We start from the raw sequence: 22,738 nt of genomic DNA on the forward strand, positions 1-22,738 counted from the left end.
TCTTATTGTGTTAGAACCCGCCCTCGATATAAAACTAGGTAAAAGGGCATAAGACAGGCCCTTGAGGATGGGAAGTGAGTAAAGGATTAAACCGCTTATCTGGCTTCTGTAAACTGCAAGCACCATAAGCCCTAGTAGCCTGTCTTAACTACACTTTGTCACCCCCACCCAAGAGCCCGCGCAAATACTGACGGCTGAGGTTATAGGAAACTGATTGGTCCACGGAGCATGGGCTTGAGTAATTTAAAATGATTGGCTTAGAAACTATGGAGTGGCATAAACTGACTGGCCCACACTGTGCGGGCTCCTGATGCTAAGAAATGATTGGTTTTAATGCACAGGCTTTGTTAGAAATCATATAAAACCTCCTCCATCCCAGCCTCTCCAGCCACTAGGCAGCTTTGTAACGCCCAGATCCCCTGTCAAGTCTTGGACCAAATGAAATAAAAGTTTTGTTCAGAAAAAAAAAAAATTATATAAAAGCTGTCCCGTTCCTGCATTCGGGGCTCTGCAGTCCTCTACCCCTGCGTGGTGTACGACTGTGGGCCCCAGTGTGCTTGGAATAAAAATCCTCTTGCTGTTTGCATCAAGACCGCTTCTCGTGAGTGATTTGGGGTGTCGCCATTTCTGGGCAGAGCGTGGGGTCCTCGTTCTGGGGGTCTTACAGTACTATACATACGAGGGCATGCATGTGGAGGCAAAAGGTTGCCATCAGGTATCTTTCTCCATCACTCTCCACTTTATTTATTTACTTACTTAATTTGTTTGTTTGTTTATGTGAGAGAGAGAATGGGCATACCAGGGCCTCTAGCCACTGTAAGCAGACTCCAGATGCATGCACTGCCCTGTGCATCTGGTTTACAGGGCTACTGGGGAACCAAACCTGGGTCCTTAAGTGTTATAGTCAAGCACCTTAACCACTAAGCAATCTCTCCAGCACTCCACTTTACTTTTTAAATATCTATCTATCTATCTGGTCAGGGGTAGAGAGGAAGAGAAAGAAACGGGGGGGGGGGGGGGGGGGGGAATGGGTACACCAAGGCCTCCAGTCACTGCAAACAAACTCCAGACGTATGCACTACTTTGTGCATCTGGCTTTATATGGTGTAGGAGACAGATTCAGGTTCACTGAGATAAACTTCCAGACCAGGCGCAGTTATGGAGGAAGGGATTTATTGAAGCTTACAGATCCAGGGGAAGTTCCATAATGGCAGAAGAAGCTGGCCTGCCTTCACAGGATCAGGCGGAGAGAGAAGTACAAGCCTAAAAGTCAAAAGCCACAGCACACTTCAGAACTCCAGCTAGGCACACTTTGCGTATCTTTAGGTTGAAATCTGAAACCCACCACCACACCTTAAGATCCACCCAGTGGTACTGCCTCCAGCCAGGTGGCTGCAGAATGCAAACTACAAACAAATAAACAACTGAATATATTGGGGGCCATCTATTCTATTCAAACCACCACACATGGGTACTAGGGAATCAAACCTGAATCCTTAGGCATTTCAGGCAAGTGCACCTTTACCACTGAAGCATCTCTCCAGCCCCCATTTTACTTTTTCTGGGGGGTTCAAGGTGGGGTCACACTCTAGCTCAAGATGACCTGGACTTCTCCATGTCGTCTCAGGGTGGCCTCAAACTCATGGTGATCCTCCTACCTCTGCCTCCCGAGTGCTGGGATTAAAGGCGTGCACCACCATGCCCAGCTCCCATTTTACTTTTTATTATATTAAAAATATTGTTGGTCAGGCGTGGTGGCACACGCCTTTAATCCCAGCACTCGGGAGACAGAGGGAGGAGTATCACCAAAGTTTGAAGCTACCCTGAGTCTACAACGTTAACTGCAAGTCAACCTGAACTAGAGTGAGAGTTTGAAGCAGAGTCTTATTCTAGTCCACGCTGGCCTCAAACTCATGGGGATCCTCCTACTTCTGTTTCCCAAGTGCTGGGATTATAAATGTGAGCCACCATGCCTGACTTCTATATTTGGGGGGGAGGACAGGGAGATTTGGAGATAAGGTCTCTCTTAAGGATGGTCTTGAACTCACTGAGAGCCTCTTACCTCTGCCTCCCAAGTGAGCGCTGTGATTAAAAGCATGTGACACCATGCCAGGCTTTTCTTATTTTTGAGAAACCTGGAGCTCAACCTAGCAAGACTCAGGGATCTTCCTGCGTCCACCTCCCTAGAATGGTAATGTAAGTGTACACACCCAAACCTGATTGTAATATGGGTGCTGGATATCCAAGCTGACGTCTTCATGCTTGCATGGAAACCATTTTACTGAATGAGATTATCTCCCTAGCCTAAAAAAGGCATGATTTATGTATGTATATATGTATGTGTGTATTTGCAAGCAGAGAGAGAGAAAGAGAAGAGAGAATGGGTGCACCAAAGTCTCCATGCATGCAGCACTTTGTGCATCTGGCTTTACATGGGGACTGGGAAATCAAACCTAGGTCATCAGGGTTTGCAGACAAGTGCCTTAACTGCTGAGCCATCCCTCCAACCCAAGGCATGATATCATTAATTAGTAATAACAAACATATGTCCTGGATTTATCCTAATAATCACTTTATTTGCATTATCTTACGTATTCTTTTTTAAAAATATCTTATGTATTTATTTATTTATTTATTTATTTATTTGACAAAGGCAGAGAGAGAGAGAATGAACATGGGCATGCTAAGGTCTCCAACCACTGCAAATGAACTCCAGACACATGTACCACCTTAGGTATTTGGCTTATATGTGTACTGGGGATTAAATCGGGGTCCTTTGGCTTTGCCAGCAAGCGCCTTAACCATTATGCCGTCTGCCGGCCCTTACTAGTTTTTTTTTCTTTCATTTTTTGTTTTTTTGAGGTAGGGCTCAGGCTAACCTGGAATTCACCATGTAGTCTCAGGGTGCCCTTGAACTCATGGCAATCCTCATACCTCTACCTCCAAAGTGCTGGGAGGGCACCACCATGCCCAGCTTCTAATTTTTTTTAAATATTTTATTTATTTAACAGAGAAAGAGGGAGAGAATGAATGAGTGTGTCAGGGCTTCCAGGCACTGCAAACGAACTCCAGATGTGTGCGGCCCCTTGAGCATCTGACTAATGTGGGTCCTGGGGAATCGACCCTGGGTCCTTTGACTTTGCAGGCAAACACCTTAACTGCTAAGCCATCCCTCCAGCCCAAAGTTATCTTTTTCATTAATTGTACAATATACTTCTTAACACCTCAGAATTTATGACCTTTGTATCATCTGAATTCATGGAATTGCATTTTCAGATGTGGACTCTTGTTGAGACAATGGAACTCATAAATTAACCAAGGTCTATTTAGTTGGCAATCAAAATACTGGGCTGGAAAGAATGCTCAGTGGTTAAGGCACTTGCCTGCAAACCTAATTAAAAAAAAAAGCTAATAGTTTGATTCTACAGTAACCATATAAAGCTAGATGCAAAAAGTGGTGCATGCATCTGGAATTCCCTTGCAGTTGCAAGAGGTCCTGCCATGTCCATTCCACTCTTCCCTCTCTCTCTTCTTGTAAATATAAATAAATAATGAAAATTATGAATATACTGTAGGCAAATAAATAACTTATTTGGTAACTTATCTCTCATTTTCTAATAGTGGTATGATGTATCACAGTATGAAAAATAGCTGCCACTTCCTGACTGCTCTCAGCTGTTCACACATATTCTCCAATGTAGAGAGGACTAGCCCTGGTTCACCTGTATTTTACATGTGAGGAACTGAGACTGATAAAGACTTACCTAACAACACCAATCACACACAACAGAGCTAATAAAGGTGAACCCAGACCTATTAAAGTCTAAACCTAGGCTCTTTCTACTATACCAAGAGAAAGCATTTCAGAACACTCTATAAAGGGAAGGGCTGGGGCAGAGAGATGGCAACTAAAATCACTGATTCTTCCACAATGTCACATAGTAGACTAATGCTAAGTAATATAGTACTGGTGCATCCAATTTGAAATTTTTAATTCCCTATTCTATTCAAACAACTAATAAGGTAAAAATACTAAAATAAAACCATGAAATCTATATTGTGTACATTATTAACAAAGAGTTCTATGCAGTGTAAGTTGTTACTAAACAATCTGTTATCAGGGCTGAGTTAGTAACAGATTAGTAAGGGTTTTAAAAATAAGAACACTATTCTATACACATCAATACAAGTTACTTTGGAGTGTTAAGAGAAAACCCTTAGAATGTTGCCTGCTCCATTGGGATAAACTTAATATAGATCACCACAAAATCCATGAGGGCTAAATTATCTAATGTTTTCAGGGTGTTTAAATTCAAATAAATCTTTTTAAAGGAAAGAACCCCAATATTTTAAAACTGCAAATGGACTTTGTTAATAACAAAATATGATGAGAACAGAACTTAATTCTATCTAACGGAAGTTACTCTTAAAAAGAGTAATGAGGGGGGTGGCAGCATTCTAAGAGTCAACAGCTAAAAAGCCCCCACCTGTTAGTTAAGGGGCAAGTGTACAGTACCTGATGATGGGCAGGTCGAGGCCCCGCTGCAAACTGAGAGAAGGGGGGAATGGGAAACAAACACAAAAGTAAAGGCACAAAGAGTCAGAAACACTACAACAAAAACACAATATGCCAAAAGAAAAATAAACCCAAAAGAAAAAAATTAAAACAACCCACAAAACAGTAAATAAAAGCTTTGCTGCAAGACAGTGACAGACAGGCACTAAGATTCAACAGGTTAACACCACTCCCCAAATACTGTGCCATTTACCAGATGGGAGGGAAACTGCTAAGCTGTTAGGCACCAGGATGATACTATTTTGAATAATTAAAACCCTAAAATAGGGTTAAAGAAACTTTGAAACACTAAGTGGTTATATTAATCAACTCATAACATCAAGTACATTATCTCTTTACAGCTGCAGAGCATAAGAAACATTTCTGTATTGCAAAAAATAGCAGATATAATGATAATGTCTAGCAGGAAATAAGTATAACAGGACTAAAAGGTATGCCAAGTTAAATGGGTGTCTGATTCTTAAGTGTTAAGTTTTAATACCTATCTTCATATTCCTTGGAGTTAAAAAACTAAATTGTGTGTGTACACATGTGTGAATGTACTGAAATAAAATTAACTACTTTTCTTTCTTTTTCTTTTTTTTTTCTTTTTTTTTTCTTTTTTTTTCTTTTTCTTTTGGTATTTTGAGGTAGGGTCTCACTGTAGCCCAGACTAACCTGGAATTCACTCTGAAGTCTCAGGGTGGCCTCAAATACACTGTGTTCCTTCTACCTCTGCCTCCCAAGTGCTGGGATTAAAGGCGTGTGCCACCACACCCAGCAACTAGTAAAGTTTAATAGCAGGCATATCAAAGCAGAAATCTGGTGAAGAATATCAGTCTCTAACATGATTAGGCAAAAAGGTATTACTATGAGCTTGAAAAGAAAAACAGGAAAGTTTCTCAACTACTTATAGAAAAGAGCAAACCATTTAACTTAGATTAACACACACACTGTATCTGAGACTGAGAATAAAAAAGGCAAAAAGGCCAGGTGTGATGGGGCACACCTTTAATTCCAGCACTTAGGAGGCAGAGGATCATTGTAAATTTGACGTTGGCCTGAGACTACAGAGTGAATTCCAGGTCAGTCTGGGCTAGAGTGAAACCCTACCTTGAAACCCACCCCCCACCCAAAAAAGGAAATAAGTTTTCAGCTAAATCAGGGTATTTCAAAGTGAATAACATGTGATATTTATCATCTAGAATGGAAAAATTAAAAAGCTTTCTCATTCATGTAACATTTTAAATTAAAATACCAAACCTCTATGATTAAATAACTCATCAGAGCAAAATTTGGCTTCTTATCCACTTTTACTAAAAAGGACAATAGTATCATGCATATAAAAGCTAACTACTAGCTGTTAATGACTGAGTTGCTATAATGTGGACTAGTCTCTAATTGTAAAAATACTTAGCTGTTTATTTATTTATTTGTTTGTTTGCTTGCTTGCTTGCTTTCGGTTTCTTAAGACAGGGTCTTGCTTTAGCCCAGGCTGACCTGTAATTTATTCTGTAGCACTGGCCTCAAACTAATGGTGATCTTCCTACATCAGCCTCCTGAGTGCTGGGATTAAAGGTGTGTACCACTACACCTGGCTCTAAAAAGCAATTTTCAATGTGAACTGTTCAGATCTTTAATAAATTCAAGAGCTATCTTACTTCCTACATCCAGTATCCTGCCTGTGACGTTACAACCACAGACTAATGAACTAAAATGAAGACGGACCAACAACCATCACTCACTCAGCATTTTAGCTGCCTGCCACAGAAACATACACATTTAGAATTCTTTCTCCAGTGTCACATCAGCAAAGTCTAGTGGAACACATGGCCACAATATAAAGACCACTGAAGACCATTCTGCCAAGAATCCATTCACCTTAGAAGCCAAGATGCTAGCGCGTGTATAAGTGATGAGAAGTACCTTGGTGGACTACATACGCACTTAGATCATGCTAGGAAGGCCGCCACATTTGGTGAATTACCTTAATGTAGCTTTTCAGAATGATGATAAATGGCAGCTATGATCTGTCTAGAAATTTTTCCTCTTCAAAGAAATTGAGGTTCAATATTTTCAGCTTTCCACTTATGAGAAGGAAACAGACTAGACATCAAGTTTCAAGATTAGGTTCTAATACCGTCCATGTGGTATAAAAACACAAGCAGAAGGAAGGTGTGTCCTCGCAACACTTTCAAAGAGAATGGGTGAGAAGGGAAGGCCATGTTAAAACAGTAACCTGAATGCAGCAGTACCTGTCTTGTCACTGTTCCACAGAAAGATCCCATTTCCAAGGTTCTGACATAAAAGTTGAAGTTTTATATATTTGGAATGTTCCAGTAAAAAAGGACTATGACCCAAGAGAACTATCTCGTACAACTGTACATATATGTGAAATTTAAAAAGGAAACCACCACCAGTCAATGGGAAATAACCTGGGAAATACCCTGGTCTATTCTGCACTAGTCACCATTGGGTATCGAGTTTTCAACTGAACACCACCAGTCTCAATGCAGTGGGGAGCTATAAGCAACACAACAAACTGTAGTCACTGCTGGCTCAGATTAAAAAGAGAAATTTTTTGTCTCTTTTTTAAAAAATGGGTCTTTAAGATAGTGAGGACTGTAGATATAAAGGAAAGCAGCCTTATGTGAACTTGTATCCGATATCAATGCCACCTATCCACTCACTCACTCACCCTTCTGTGCACAGTTGGTTTTTGAACACATTAATCTAGCTTTGACATTTAAAAACATAAAAGTAGGGCTGGAGAGATGGCTTAATGGTTAAGGCACCTGTGAAGCCTAAGGACCTAGATTCAATTCCCCAGTACCCACACAAGCCAAATACACAAGGTAGCACATATGTCTGGAGTCTGTTATCAGTGACTAGAGGCCTTGGAGTGCCCAGTCTCTCTCAAATAAATAAAAATAAATATGTAGAAGTAACCAATAGTTACAGATTATTGCAAGAACCAAACTGTCCTCCTCTCACAGTTAAGCTTTGAATAGCTTCACTATTTTTGACAGGCTATTTAAAAATTAACCAGAGTTTAAAGATTTCCAGCACAACAAGGAAACAGAATGGGCAGGCATCTTGTCAGCATGTGATTTAGTAAGGGTTCCCATATTTGAATTTAACTAAGATGCTAGCTAAAGGAATACAGGCACAAAGACAACCTAAAGGAGGAGGAGGTCAGGGGATCATTTGAAACAGATATCCAAGGAAGATCAGCAAAGCCTAAACTGCGCAACTGCCAATGGCCTAATAATGCAGAAACAGGGTGGAGTAAATAAGCCAGAGCCTCTCAACCACGCTGCTGGGACCTCCTTAGTGCAGCCATGCGCCTTTTCTTGGCCCTCAGGCCAACTGGAAGATGGATGAGACAACACCATGGCAACTTGGGATGGAAACAGAAAATGCAATCCTGCCAAGTTTCATATCCCAATAGCACCCTCCCAACACCAACACAGATGAAGTAAAGAATATCAGACCCAAAACAATAAGCAAGAGTAGTCAGGGGTGTGCTAGTCTTGCATTTGTTTGGGGTATGCAGTGGAATGTTACATGTCAGTGGCAATGGTCACTTAGCAGAGCAGGTGGCAAAAATGTAAAAAGATACTATCTAAAGAGTTTATGACCACAAGGGTAAAATGGCTGACAACTATAGACAATTTCCCCTTTGACAATCAGTCATAAAATGAACAGGGTAGAAAAAAAAGCTTGGAAAATTATCTTTGAAACTCAAATTTATTTAAAAGGGATATTATTGCACTTTAAGTTTAGAATGAAGAAAAAAATCTAAATCCCCAAATTATTCCTAATTCCCAATACAGAAAACCCACCCAATTTGTTCTTCTTTTCCCTGCTCTGCCTGGCAGAAATTGCCATGCTAAGTTAGACTTTCAGAGAAGAATCAATCAATGCATTTCTGTTCATCAGCCAATACAACACGTGGATGTGGTCAAAAATAAGGAATGCCAGAGGCACCACTGCCTGCAAGAAGTACAGTTTGTTATATTGCTTACAATGCAGTATTTTATCCAGCCTCTTCCAGCCAGGGACCTGTAAACGGGAGTCTGTTCCAAAACCTTCCTCCTCTTCCAGTTGTCTGTGCAATGTATTGGCACTGTTCTGCTGGGCTGTCAAAAAAACTGGTTTAGAGATGCAGCTCTTCAGTCAGGTTTTGAGCCAGTTTTAACCATGTAAATTTAATTCTGATTTTCCCCCTTATAACTATAAAAGGGAGGAGAAAAAGAAGGCCATAGAATTCTTTGTGACAAGAGATTACCACAATGTTCCACACTTAATGATTAGAACCAGAATCTAGTAAAATGGATCTACTGAGATTTCAGGCCCACTCCAAGTAGCCAAGTGTCCACATCCCCAAACCACTCTCAGAACAAAACTTGTACCAGACATTGTGTTGACCATTCAGACAAAAAGAAAAAGAAAAAGAAAAAGAAAAAAGAAAGAAAAGAAAGGAAGAAAAAAAAAAGAAAGAAAAGAAAAAAGAAACAAGCTAACAGGCAACTCAGACAAGTCCCACATCTTTACAACTGGCTCATTGCACTAAGGAGAACCAGGATCTAAGAACAGGTATTGGAGAAGGCAACAAGGAAAAGGAAGATGGGAAGAGGGTAAGAAAGATACCACATTTTGATGCAGTCTACACCTTTCTAGCTTGTTAAGCAAGTCTGTGAACATTTCAACAATTTAAAATTCATGCATAAAACCAAATAATAGAGCTGATGCAGTGAAATAGTCCTAGACCACAGCAAACAAAGCAAGGTGGGGAGCAAAAGGAAGATCCTGTATTCCAAGAATACACATAGCTCAAGTACAAAGAAGCATGTGAGAGATGATGAGAGATGTTGCAAAAACACCTGGCCAAAGCAAATCATGCAGGGCAGGAAATGTCGGTCTGAGGGTTGGATAGCAGGAGCCACTGCGCACTCTTGAGAAACAGAAGGATGACCCAGAGAAAAATCTCGGTACTTGCTGCAATCCACATGAAAGGTGAACAGAGAGGATGATTGCAGTTACATTACTATGACGATTTATCTACCATTTGAAGAGATGAATACACTTTTGGTGTATGCCATGCATGTGATCATACTGTCAAATGGTTAGACCTGCTCAAGTGAAACAGATTCAAAAATTCTACTACCTAAAGTACTAAAAGTTGAGTCTAACATGTAACATTCAATTTGCTTTTCAAAACTCATTTGTTCTTTAGAATTTTGAACAGTACAATGAACATAGTAAGAATTGACATGAAGAAAACTTGAATGCAATTTTTAAAGGGAAAATCATGCCACAAAAAAGTAAATACACAGCTCCTACCTCTTTTTTTTTTCTCAAAATAAATTTAAATACTACTAGATGAAAATGTTGAAAATGTAAATGCTAACCTGTAACAACAGTAATAGTAGTAATAATCATCTCTGGAACAAACTTCCAAAGTTGAATAGAAATATTTACCAAAAGAATGCAAGCAACAAAAAACACATAACTGGAGTGGAGAGAATCTTCTTGAACAACTTCTGCATACTTACCGGAGAACGAGTCTGAGGTTGTGAATTCATTGTCTGAGGGGCTTGAGGATAGACCAGTGTGGCTGGACCTGCATTCTGTCCAGAGGGATAAGGGGTCTGTCAAAGAACAGCAAATATAATAATATTTAAAAAAAACACAGTGTGACAAGTTTTGACATGGCCAAAACGAAAGCATTTGGCAATGGTTCCTACTGTAGTTTATATGCTTTTTATTAAGAAAAATTTATTTTATTTATGAGAGACAGACAATGGGCATGTCAGGACCTCTAGCCACTGCAAACTCCAGACACATGTGCCACCTTGTGCATCAGGCTTATGTAGTAGGAGGGCTGCTATGAGTTTGAGGCCACCCAGAGACTACATAGTGATGATTTCCAGGTCAACCTAGGATAGAGTAAACCCAAACTTTAAAAACAGGGAGGGGAGCTAGAGAGATGGCTTAGCATTTGAAGGCTTGCCTGTGAACCCAGGCTCTATTCCCCAGTACCCACGTAAGACAGATGCACAAGGGGGCACGAGGGTCTGGAGTTGGTTTGCAATGGAAGCCCTGGCATGCCCATTCTCTCTCTGCCTTTCCCTCTTTCTTTGTCAAATAAATAAAATGTTAAAAAAAAAACACACTTGTAACAGATTTAAAATGAAATGCTGCCATAGCAAGGAACAGAATCACAGACGTGGATTCAGATTGAGCAAATACCACTGAACAGTACTGTTAGTAATGTACTTTTCACAAAGCAGCTGCTGGTATTAAATGAAATAAGACAAATTACTGTGCAATTACCTTCACTTACCACTACCACAATTCCACAAATGAGAAAAATCACAGATTAGAAAATCTGCCCTACCTACTACAAGACTATCATAAATCAAGAAAATGCTGCAACTTGTTTTCAAAAAAGTTTACATGGGCTGGAGAGATTGCTCAGCGGTTAAGTCACTTGCCTGCAAAGTCTGTCAGCCCAGGTTCAATTCCCCAGTACAATTTTGGGAATCAGATGCTAACTTTATGAAACCTCAGCTGAGAACCAAATTTCAAAATTAGTATTTGAAAGGATTCATCTGTCTACAGCCAAACCACCAGGAACATGCCCAAAATCCTCTAAAAAGATTCATCAGAGGCTGAGAAGATGGCTCAGCAGTTAAAGGTGCTTGCCTGCAAAACCTGTCAACCCAGTATTGACATACAGCCAGATACACAAATTGGTAGGTACATGTGTCTGGAGTCTGTTTGCAGCAGCAACAGGACCATTCCCATTTTCTCTCTCTAATAAATAAATAAAAATTTTAAAGACACCCATCAGAGTTTTAAAATAAAGTAAAATAAAAATACAGTTTCCTACTAGTAATGTGATCCTTTAACACTATAACCTACTATAGTGCCACCTCTGCAGATGATTTTAAAAAAGGCTTCTTTTCTTACCCCAATTCTATTCAATCTGACCACAACTCAACTAACAAGGCCATCAGTATCTCATGTGTATTAAATATGGATGAATGGATGAAAATGAGCAAGAATGTATTCAAAACTCTCATCAATTGTGCCCAAAATGATTACCATAACTTGAAGCAATGCAATTCCTGTAAGTCTATTCTAAAAAGACTAAAAGACTTTATATATTTAAATTCTGTGTATGCCAAAAGCATATTTATGCTCTAGCAATAGTTTCATCTAGACACAAAGTAGCACATCTGGTCCAGCCTCACACACAAGCAATTGTTGTGTCACAGTGAATGTCGTTGTGCCCTTAGCAGTATGTAGTGCTTAGCAGTGGAGCCGGACAAAAGAATTTTGCCTGCAGCTCTCTCGCTGAGCATTCAGACCACTGTCATTACAAGCAGTGCAACTAGAACATGCCTCCACATTCTTTAATTCTTTCCTGTACCCGAGGATATGTTTGGTGGTTTATTTAATTTACTACTATGCTTTGTTGAAAAACAATGTTAAGGGGGCTGGGTGTATAGCTCAGTGGGTAGAGTGGTTGTCTAGCATACACAAGGCAAAGGTTCAATCCTTAGAATCCCAAAAACCAGGTGTGGTGGCACACACCTGCAATCCAAGCATTCAGGAGGTAGAGGCACAAGAATCACAAGTTCAAGGTCACTCTCAGCTTCATAGTAAGATGGAGACCAGATTGGGAAGGGAAGGGAAGGGAAGAGAGGGAAGGAGACATGGATGGAGCAAGGGAGATTTATAACATCATCTAGCCTATGGCAATGGCAGTCAGTCAGTTAGGAGAATATGCAAGCTTGTAAGCCAGCTGGTACAGAGTTCCCAGCAGCAAAACAGTAAGAGAAATCCTGTCCAAATCACAGTGAAAGAAGAGGACCAACAATGACCTCCACACACATTCAATGGGATGTAAACACATACACACACACACACACACACACACACACACACACACAATCACAAAGATTTACTTCAAAGACATACAGGTAAACATTCTATATGGACCCAGTTCACTGTCCAAGTTTCTAAGAGCTAAAGACTGACATTCTCACTTCTGTCATTTTGATTCTTCAAGTGAACCCCCTAGAAGACCCTTTACTGGATGGGAAGATAAAAATACAACAGCAAGCATGAAAACTTAACTAACAGTGTAAGATGATAACTGGCTAACTAAATGCCATCTAGAACAGTCATATGGTATATGTTTACAGAACCTTTAAGTTTGTAATATTTTTAAGTTGTTAAAACAGAAATTTGTGCTGGAAAGATGGCTTAGCAGTTAAGGTGTTTGTCTGCAAAGCCTAAGGACCCAAGTTTGACTTGCCAGGTCCCACGTAAGCCAGGTGCACAGGGTGCAGCATGCATTTGGAGTTTGTTTGCAATGGCTAGAGGCCTTGGCATGCCCATATTCATATTTTCTCTCTCTCTCTCTCTCTCTCTCTCTCTCTCTGTGTGTGTGTGTGTGTGTGTCTGTCTGTCTCTAATAAATACATAAATAAAAATGGGGAGGCTGACACAGGAGGATAATGAGTTCAAGGCTAGCATGAGTAATTTACAGACACCATGTCTTCAGGTATAATTTTACTAACAATAATTTTTGTATTTAGTTTTATGCAATTTAATCACATATACAGGCACAAAAGTCATTACTACAGAGAAGGTCCTTCAATAAAAAAAAAAAAATCAGAGTCTTGAGATGGCTTAGTGGATAAGACGCTTGCCTGCAATGCCAAAGGATCCCAGTTTGATTCCCCAGAACCCACGTAAGCCAGATGCACAAGGGGATGCATGCATCTGGAGTTTGTTTGCAGTGCCTGAGGACCCTAGCACACCCATTCTCTCCCTCCTTCCCTCCCTCCCTCTCATAAATAAGTAAAATATATTTTTAAAAAAATTATGAGAAAGAGAGAGCAAGGGGAGAGAGAGAGAGAGACAATTGGTGCACCAGGACCTACAGCCACTACTATTGAACTTCAGATGGATGCGCCACCTTGTGCATCTGGCTTATGTGGTACCTGAATAGTCAAACATGGATTCTTAGGTTACATAGGCAAGCAACTTAACCACAAAGCCATCTCTCCAGCCCTCGTTCAATTTTTTTTTTTTTTTTTTTTTCCCGAGGTAGGGTCTCACTCTGGTCCAGGCTGACCTGGAACTCACTATGTTTGAGGGTGGCAATCTTCCTACCTCTGCCTCCTTAGTGCTGGGATTAAATGCGTGCACCACCATGCCTGGCTACATTTTAAGTTTATTTTTATTTATTTATGTATTTATTAATTTATTCATTTTTTTGAGCATGTATGGTACACTAGGGTCTCTTGCTAATGCAAATGAACTACAGATGCTTGCATGGGTCAAATCCAGGTCAGCAGGCTTTGCAAAGAAGCACCTTTAATTGGCGAGTTTATTATTTAAAAAAAAAAAAAAAAGCCTGATGTGGTGGAGCACGCCTTTAACCCCAGCACTCAGGAGGCAGAGGTAGGAAGGTCGCATGAGTTCAAGGCTACCCTGAGACTACATAATGAATTCCAAGTCAGCCTGGGCTAGAGTGAGACCCTCCCTCGAAGAAGAAAAAAAAGCAAATGATCATAGAAAAAGAAGAAGAAGGGCAGGGGGAGAGCAGGAAGGAATACTGATTTCTCATTTCTGATGACTGTAGGACATTGTTTGCATTCTCTCAGATTTCCACAGCTATGACATATTATTTTATGGCAATCCTAGGGAAATTTTTTTCCTGCATTACTTACAGTGTAATGCTCAGCTCCATGAGCACTGTTTGCCTCAGCTCTATGTTAGGGTGAATTATAAACCCCACTTTGATGCATTACTACTTCAAGAAGTATGTAAGAAAACATTTCCTTTGCCAGGTGTGGTGGCGCATGCCTTTAATCCCAGCACTTTGAAGGCAGAGGTAGGAGGATGGCCATGAGTTCAAGGCCACCCCAAGACTACATAGTGAATTCCAGGTCAACCTGGGCCAGAGTGAGACCCTACCTTGAAAAAAAAGAGGAAAAGAGAAACACTTCCCCCTGGAAGCACCAAGCCAACACTGACTACAGTAGTTTGATGAAAACTCTAGACACCAGTTAAGAGTTTAAGCAGCCAGGAGAATGGGTCATCATGTTTTTGCCTGCCCTGGCTCCAACCCCTTCCCACCAGGATAAAAATCAGGAAGAACTGACTCACTTTTCAGTTTCTCCCTTGGGACAGAAAGGGAAAAAAAGAGAACCTGTCTTCATTGTCCTGGCTGTCTGGGGGCTGCCATAACAGATGTTTCAGAGTCCTGATGGGAAGAGATGCAGTTTAGGTATCAGGTTAGATATCTCTGAAAGCAGTCATGAGATCCAAGACACCTTGGGGGGGGGGGGGGCAATGTTGATTAAAAGTATAGGAAAACAACAAAAGTCTAAGGTGACATTTAAAGGCACCCAACCATGAGGGGCATTTGGGGAAAACATGTAAGTGTGAAGCTGCATGAAAAAATACCTAAGACTTTAGTTTTCACCTCAAACTCCGGTTAAGTGTCAGATGGGCTACGACAGAACTAAACTACCCAAGAGGTAGTTTAAGTTTTTAAGCATGTAATTTTTGTTTTTGTTTGTGTTTATGTTTTTTAGGTAGGATCTTACTCTAGCTCAGGTTGACCTGAAATGCGCTATGTAGTCTCAGGGTGGCCTCGAACTCGCAGCAATCCTCCTACCTCTTCCTCCCAAGTGCTGGGATTAAAGGTGTGTGCCACCATGCCTGGCAAGCATGTAATTTTTTAAAAATATATAATTTTTTAGCATTTTTTAAATGTTGGGTCTTTCAGACTGATTTTACTTTTCATTACATCTGTATAGATTGGTTAGATAACTAGTGATTTAGTTTTATATGTAAGCAACAATTAATCTTTTTTTCCTTTGGTGACATTTTTTTTTTTTTTCCACTTTCAACTTTTAGGTGATTTGTTGAATCAGAGCTTTGGCACCATGGCAATATGTATTTCCCTTAACACATTATAAACAAATACAGTAGGAGTGCACCCTTTAATCTTTACTAGTTATTGTGAGAGTACTGTGTAAGTTAACAAACACATTTGTAAATACACTGTTTGCAAGGGAAACAAATTCTGAGTTGTGGCTCAGAAAAACACCTGCTGAATTGATGTTGTAAGCATTACTTAACACAGCTGAAAAGATAACAAAAACAACTTCATAGTTCCTCGTCTCCTCATTGCAACAAATCCTTAACTGGGAAAACCTTACTTCCCTCTCCTACCTCCTCCTCCACTTCTTACTTACTGTCACCGTGTAATATTCACAGAGCACTTGGTTTTATGGATCTAAATATAGAAATGTTTTCGGATAATCATTAGCCCACATACCCTGTAACTTACACTCAAGGGATGGAGTTGTAAAGTACTTTTTTAAAAACATTTTTTTTGTTTATTCTTAAATATTTGAGAGCAAAAGAAAGAGAGAGAAACAGGCAGAGAGAAAGAGAGAATGGACGCACCAGGGCTCTAGTCACTGCAAACGAACTCCAGATGCCTGCGTCCCCTTATGTATCTGGCTAACGTGGGTCCTGGGGAAATCAAACCTCAAACCGGGGTCCTTAGGCTGCATAGGCAAGCGCTTAACTGCTAAGCCATCTCTACAGCCCGTAAAGTGCTTTTATAATACAATATTGTTAAAAGCAAGGAGTAAATTTTGTTTTATTTTGACATGGCATGTCCTGAAATAAATATCAATATGACAAATATATATATAAGCCATCTCCCAGCGCATGGATATAATTCTTATTGTAAAAAGCATAAATATTCAGGGTGTGGTGGCACACACCTTTAATCCCAGCAGCCGGAAGGCAGAGTTAGAAGGATCACCGAGAGTTCAAGGCCACCCTGAGACTACAGAGTGAATTCCAGGTCAGCCTCAGCCTGGGCTAGAATGAAACCCTACAAAGAAAACCCCAGAGAAGCTCACAATGAACACACTTGAAAAACAAAGCACTGGGCTAGAGAGATGGCTTAGTGGTTCAGGCACTACCTTTGAAGTCTAAGTATCCAGATTCAATTCCCCAATGCTCATGTAAGTCAGATGCACAAGGTGGCACATACGTCTCAAGATTGTCTGCAGTGGCTAGAGGTCCTGCTTCTCTCTCCCTCTCTCAAGTACATAAGAGGGAGGCAAGAAGGATGGCAGGCAAGAAGGCAGGGCAAAGTGACTCATCCCACAACAGAAATTCTTGTAGGATGAACAACAGAAACCTTACACACCACAACACAGAATGATATGTTTAAAATGCTGAAAGGAAAATAAAAAATTGAATGAACAGAACAATCAAATGAAAGTTCCAAATCTGGTAAAACTATCATTCAAAAACGTAGGAGTTGCCGGGCTTGGTGGCACATGTCTTTAATCCCAGCAATTGGGAGGCAGAGGTTGGAGGATCACCATGAGTTCAAGGCCACCCTGAACTGGAGAGAGACCCTGCGTCGAAAAAAATAAAATAAAATAAACAATAGACACTAAGACATTCTGCAATGCTTACAAAGCAAATGGAATTCATGAAATTTGCCCCCTAAGAAAAAAAAGAAAATTGGGGAGATAGCTTGGTGGCTAAAGGCATTTGCTTGCAAACCCTAAGGATCTAGGTTCATTTCATAGCATCTACATGAAAGCCAGAGACAAAGGGGCACCAGCATCTGTGATCCCAATATACCTACGACAGTGGGAGGCAGAGCCAAGAATATCTGCAAGTCTGACTTTCATTTGCAGGCTGGAAGTGGTAATATGGAGCAGATACCTTAAACCTGTCTTCTGAACTTCAATCACAAGCCCCACCCTCCTCCACAAGTAAATAAAAACTATAATAGATAAATAAACACAAAAGATGTTATAGACAGAAGAAACTCAAAGCACTATGAAAATATGAAGTTCAGCTAGGCACATGCCTGTAATCTCCGCACTCAGGAGGCAGAGGTAGGGAGATAACCTGTGTTTGAGGCCACCCTGGGACTAGAGTGAGTTCCAGGTCATCCTTGGCTACAGTGACATCCTACCTAAAAAATAAACAAATAATTAATTAACTAAATAGGGGCTGGAGAGATGGCTTGGCTGTGAAGCCTAAGAACCAAGGTTCAACTCCCCAGAACCCACATAAGTCAGACATACAAGGTGACATATATGTATAAGGTCACACATACACACAAGGTGGCGCACATGTCTGGAGTTTGACTGTAGTGGCTAGAACCCCTGGCATGCCAATTTTTTTTCTCTCTCTCATAAAAATATAAAGAAGACAGAGAGAGAGAGAGAGAGACAGAGAGAGAAAGAGAGAGAGAGAAAGAAATAAAGAGGGAAGGAAGGAAGGAAGGAAGGAAGGAAGGAAGGAAGGAAGGAAGGGAGGAAAGAAAGAGTTCTCCAGTAGATGTAAATACATTAACAAGCTGGGCATGATAGTATACACCTTTAATCCCAGCACTAGAGAGGCAGAGGTAGGAGGATCACCGGGAGTTCAAAGCTACCCTGAGACTACATAGTGAATTCCAGGTCAGCCTGACCTGCAGTAAGACCCCACCTTGAAAAACAAAAACAATTTTAAATCTGTTTTTTTTAAATTCTTTTATATAACTTAAAAGATCAAAATATTAAAAATTATGCACACATGAACTGGGGAGTTGGTTCAGTGACCTGAATTCTGCCTCCAGAACCCATGTAAAGTGGGAAACTGTCACAAACCTGCATAATCCCAGAGTGCCTACAGCAGGATAAGAGGTAGAGACATGAGAATTCCCTGGAAGCTTGCTGGCAAAAACAATGGTGAACTTAAGTAAGAAACCCTGCTTTAAACAGGGTTAAGAACTAACACCCAAGGTTGTCCTCTGACCTCCACACAAGTGCTCATATTAATACATAGTAATGCACAAACACCAAAAAAATTATCCATACATGTTAAAGAGTATATAATATAAAAAGATATAGTTTCTAAATTAACAAGTACAGACTTGAGGTACTTATGGGTATATGTGTGTATGTGTATGTGTATATGAGACACACATACACACACATCTGTGTATGTGTATATGAGACATACACACACATCTGTGTGTGTGTGTGTGATTAAAGGTGTGTGCCACCACACCCGGCTTTAAGGGTGTAATTTTGATAAGTAATTAAAGTATGAAATTAGGGCTGGAAAGATGGCTTAGCAGTTAAGTCACATGCCTGTGAAGCCTGACCCATGGTCAATTCCCCAGTACACATGTAAGCCAGATGCACATAGCGTTACATGTGTCTGGAGTTCATTTGCAGGGACTAGATGCCCTGGATGGCCCATACACACTCTCTCAATCTCTCTCTCTCTCTCTCTCTCTCTCTCTCTCTCTCTCTCACACACACACACACACACACACACACACACTCCCCCTCTCCTTCTCTCTCTCTCTGTCTCTCTCTCTTTACATAAAGTATTGAATTAGGGGCTGGAGAGATGGCTTAGTGATGAAGGTGCTTGCTGGCAAATTCTAAAGACTCAGGTTGATTCCCCAGGACCCATATAAGTCAGATACACAAGGTGGCACATGCGTCTGGAGCTCATTTGCAGTGGCCAGAGGCCCTGCCATGCCCATGCTCTATCTGCCTCTCTCTTTCTCTCTCAAATAAATTAATTAAATTAAAAACATGAAATATGGGCTGGAGAGATGGCTTAGCAGTTAATCACTTGCCTGTGAAGCCTAAGGACCCCAGGTCAAGGCTCCATTCTCCAGGAACCATGTTAGCCAGATGCACAAGTGGGCACACGCATCTGGAGTTCATTTGCAGTTGCTGGAAGCCCTGGGGTGCCCATTCTCTCTCTCTCTCTGCCTCTTTCTCTGTCTGTTGCTCTCAAATAAATAAATAAAAATAACAAAAAGTCAAAAAAAAACATGAAATATAACTTTAAATTATAAGGAATCAAACAAGCCAATCAAAAAATGGGCTATGGAGCTAAATAGAGAGCTCTCAAAGGAAGAAATACGAATGGCATATAAGCATCTAAAAAAATGTTCTACGTCACTAGTCATCAGGGAAATGCAGATTAAAACTACATTGAGATTCCATCTCACTCCTGTCAGATTGGCCACCATCATGAAAACAAATGATCATAAATGTTGGCGGGGATGTGGAAAAAAAGGAACCCTTCTACACTGCTGGTGGGAATGCAATCTGGTCCAGCCATTGTGGAAAACAGTGTGGAGGTTCCTAAAACAGCTAGAGACTGATCTACCATATGACCCAGCTATAGCACTCCTAGGCATATATCCAAAGGGCTCATCTCATTTCCTTAGAAGTATGTGCTCAACCATGTTTATTGCTGCTCAATTTATAATAGCTGGGAAATGGAACCAGCCTAGATGTCCCTCAAAGATGAGTGGATAATGAAGATGTGGCACATTTATACAATGGAGTTCTACTCAGCAGTAAAGAAAAATGAAGTTATGAAATTTGCAGAAAAATGGATGGACCTGGAAAGGATTATACTAAGTGAGGTAACCCAGACCCAGAAAGCCAAGCGCCACATGTTCTCTCTCATATGTGGATCCTAGCTACAGATGACTGGGCTTCTGCGTGAGAATGAAAATACTTAGTAGCAGAGGCCAGTAAGTTAAAAAGGAGACATAAAGGGTAGAGAAAGGAAGGGAGGAGGATACTTAATAGGTTGATATTGTATATATGTAATTACAATGATTGTAATGGGGAGGTAATATGATGGAGAATGGAATTTCAAATGGGAAAGTGTGGGGGTGAGGAGGGAGGGAATTACCATGGGATATATTTTATAATCATGGAAAATGTTAATAAAAAAAAAAAAAAAAAAAAAAAAGAAAGCAGGAACTATATGAGATCTCAGTTCTAAGCTTAACTATAAACTACCTTGGGCTGAGCAGTCATACAATTGCCTACAATGGTTATCTGTTTGGAAAAAAAAAAAAAAAAAAAAAAAATCTTTTTTCATGTCTGTATAAACTCCTTTATGACTTGTAAAAAAAAAAAAATTAAAAAATAAAAAAATAAAAAAATTTAAAAAAAACATGAAATATAACTTTATACTTATAGCACTGATATTTGACATGTAGTTCCCATGTTAACAAATAAGGCATCCACAGTATATACCTTATACATAAAGGAAATGAGAAATGATTTAAAACATGTCATTACAAAAACTCAACTAAGGGCTGGAGAGATGGCTTAGCGGTTAAGCGCTTGCCTGTGAAGCCTAAGGACCCTGGTTCGAGGCTCGGTTCCCCAGGTCCCACGCTAGCCAGATGCACAAGGGGGCGCACACGTCTAGAGTTCGTTTGCAAAGGCTGAAAGCCCTGGCACGCCCATTCTCTCTCTCTCCCTCTATCTGTCTTTCTCTCTGTGTCTGTCGCTCTCAAATAAATAAATAAAATTAAAAAAAAAAAAACTCAACTAAGCATAAAGGAAGAGGGTGAAGGAAAAAATGTGGCAGTGTCAAAGATGCCAGTCTAATCATGCACACAGCAGCATAAGTCACAAAAGGGCAACAGTAGAAGCAAGCTAAATGTCTTTCAACAAGTTTATCTTTAAAAAGAAATTTTGGAGCTGGAGAGATGGCTTAGCGGTTAAGCACTTGCCTGTGAAGCCTAAGGACCCTGGTACAAGGCTCGGTTCCCCAGGTCCCACGTTAGCCAGATGCACAAGGGGGCCCACGCGTCTGGAGTTCATTTGCAGTGGCTGGAGGCCCTGGGGTGCCCATTCTCTCTTCCCCCCTCTATCTGTCTTTCTCTCTGTGTCTGTCGCTCTCAAATAAATAAATAATGAACAAAAAATATTTTTTAAAAAAAGAAATTTTGGTATCTGCTACAACATTAGATGAATCTTGATACTGAGTAAAAAAAGTGAGTCACATGAAAACAAATGCAGTTTGATTTCATTAAGTATGAAAACTCAGAGAGATAGTAACACTGCATGCTACAAGGGGTGGAGAGATAAAATAGGAAAATGGAGAGTTAATTAAGATGAAAAATTATGGAGACAGAAGATAGTCATGGTGGTACAGGAATGTGAATGTATTTAATGCCACAGAACTATAAACTTAGAAGCAGTGCAAGAACTCCAAGAGGAGCTCTGTGCTAGACTATGTGTTTCACGACCTGTGTTCAATCTCCAAAAAAAATCTGTAAATCTGTTTATGATTATTATTATTGTTATTATTATATCATTACTTGGAGGAAGGGAATGAATTGGCGCAAAAGGGCCTCCAGCCACTACAATCGAACTCCAGATGCACACACCACCTTGTGCACATGTGAAACCTTGCACATTTGGCATCACCTTGTGTATCTGGCTTACATGGAACCTGAAGAGTCAAATATGGGTCCTTAGGCTTCTCAGGCAAGTGCCTTAACCACTAAGCCATCTTTCCAGTCTCCGTAAATCTCTTATACTTATTTATTTATTTGTAACCAGAGAGAGAGAGAGAGACAGACAGACAGACAGACAGAGAGTGAATGGAGGAGGGGAAGAATGGGAGCAACAGGACCTCTAGCCAAATGAACTCTAGCAACTCAACTCCAGATGCATGTACCACTTTGTTCATCTGGCTTCACACAGGTCTGTGCTAGACACTAGACTATGGGCTCAATCCACACCAAAAAGGGGAAATCAATGGGCTGGAGAGATGGCTTAGCGGTTAAGGCATTTACCTGCCAAAGCCAAAGGATCCTTGTTTGCCTCTCCAGGACCCACATAAGCCAGATGCACAAGGGGGTGCGTGCATCTGGAGTTTGGTTGCAATGGCTGTAGGCCCTGGCATGCCCATTCTCACTCTGTCTCTCCGTCTCTCCCCCATTCTCACTATCTCTCCGTCTCAAATAAAGAAATAAATATTGTTCTTAAAAAGGGGGGAGAATCAAGACCATGAACTTTTTTAATTTTTCAATTCATTTATTTGTGAGTGTAGAGACAGAGAAGGGGGACAGAATGGGAATGCCAGGACCTAATCTAGCCACTGCAAACAAACTCCAGATATATGTGTCACTTTGTGTATCGGGTACTGGGGAAATGAACTCAAGTTGTTAGAATTTGCAAGTTAAGTGCCTTAACTGCTAAGCCAACTCTCCAGACATGTAAATTTATGTATTTGTACTTAGAGAGGCAGGAGAGATAGAATGGGCACACGAGGGCC

The 22,738-nt window shown here is 40.5% G+C and overlaps 1 protein-coding gene across 29 annotated transcripts in view; it reads right to left on the bottom strand.

Moving 5' to 3' along the window:
* Positions 1-22,738, bottom strand: part of Eif4g3 (eukaryotic translation initiation factor 4 gamma 3) — a 312,912-nt gene that overhangs the window by 191,183 nt on the left and 98,991 nt on the right. For 11 of the 29 annotated variants that reach the window (XM_045149125.1, XM_045149124.1, XM_045149105.1 and 8 more), the window contains 3 exons: positions 10,114-10,209; positions 8,584-8,697; positions 4,517-4,549 (listed from right to left, as the gene is read on the bottom strand). The exons of 2 other annotated variants lie outside the window; for them this stretch is intronic. In XM_045149125.1, coding sequence (XP_045005060.1) covers positions 4,517-4,549; positions 8,584-8,697; positions 10,114-10,143 — 177 coding nt within the window. In that variant the 5' untranslated portion in view covers positions 10,144-10,209. The remainder of the gene's footprint in view (positions 1-4,516; positions 4,550-8,583; positions 8,698-10,113; positions 10,210-22,738) is intronic. 16 more of the 29 variants (XM_012948573.2, XM_045149123.1, XM_045149122.1 and 13 more) reach the window with 6 other exon arrangements.

The sequence above is a fragment of the Jaculus jaculus genome, chromosome 5, assembly GCF_020740685.1.
Source record: "Jaculus jaculus isolate mJacJac1 chromosome 5, mJacJac1.mat.Y.cur, whole genome shotgun sequence".
NCBI lineage: Eukaryota > Metazoa > Chordata > Mammalia > Rodentia > Dipodidae > Jaculus > Jaculus jaculus.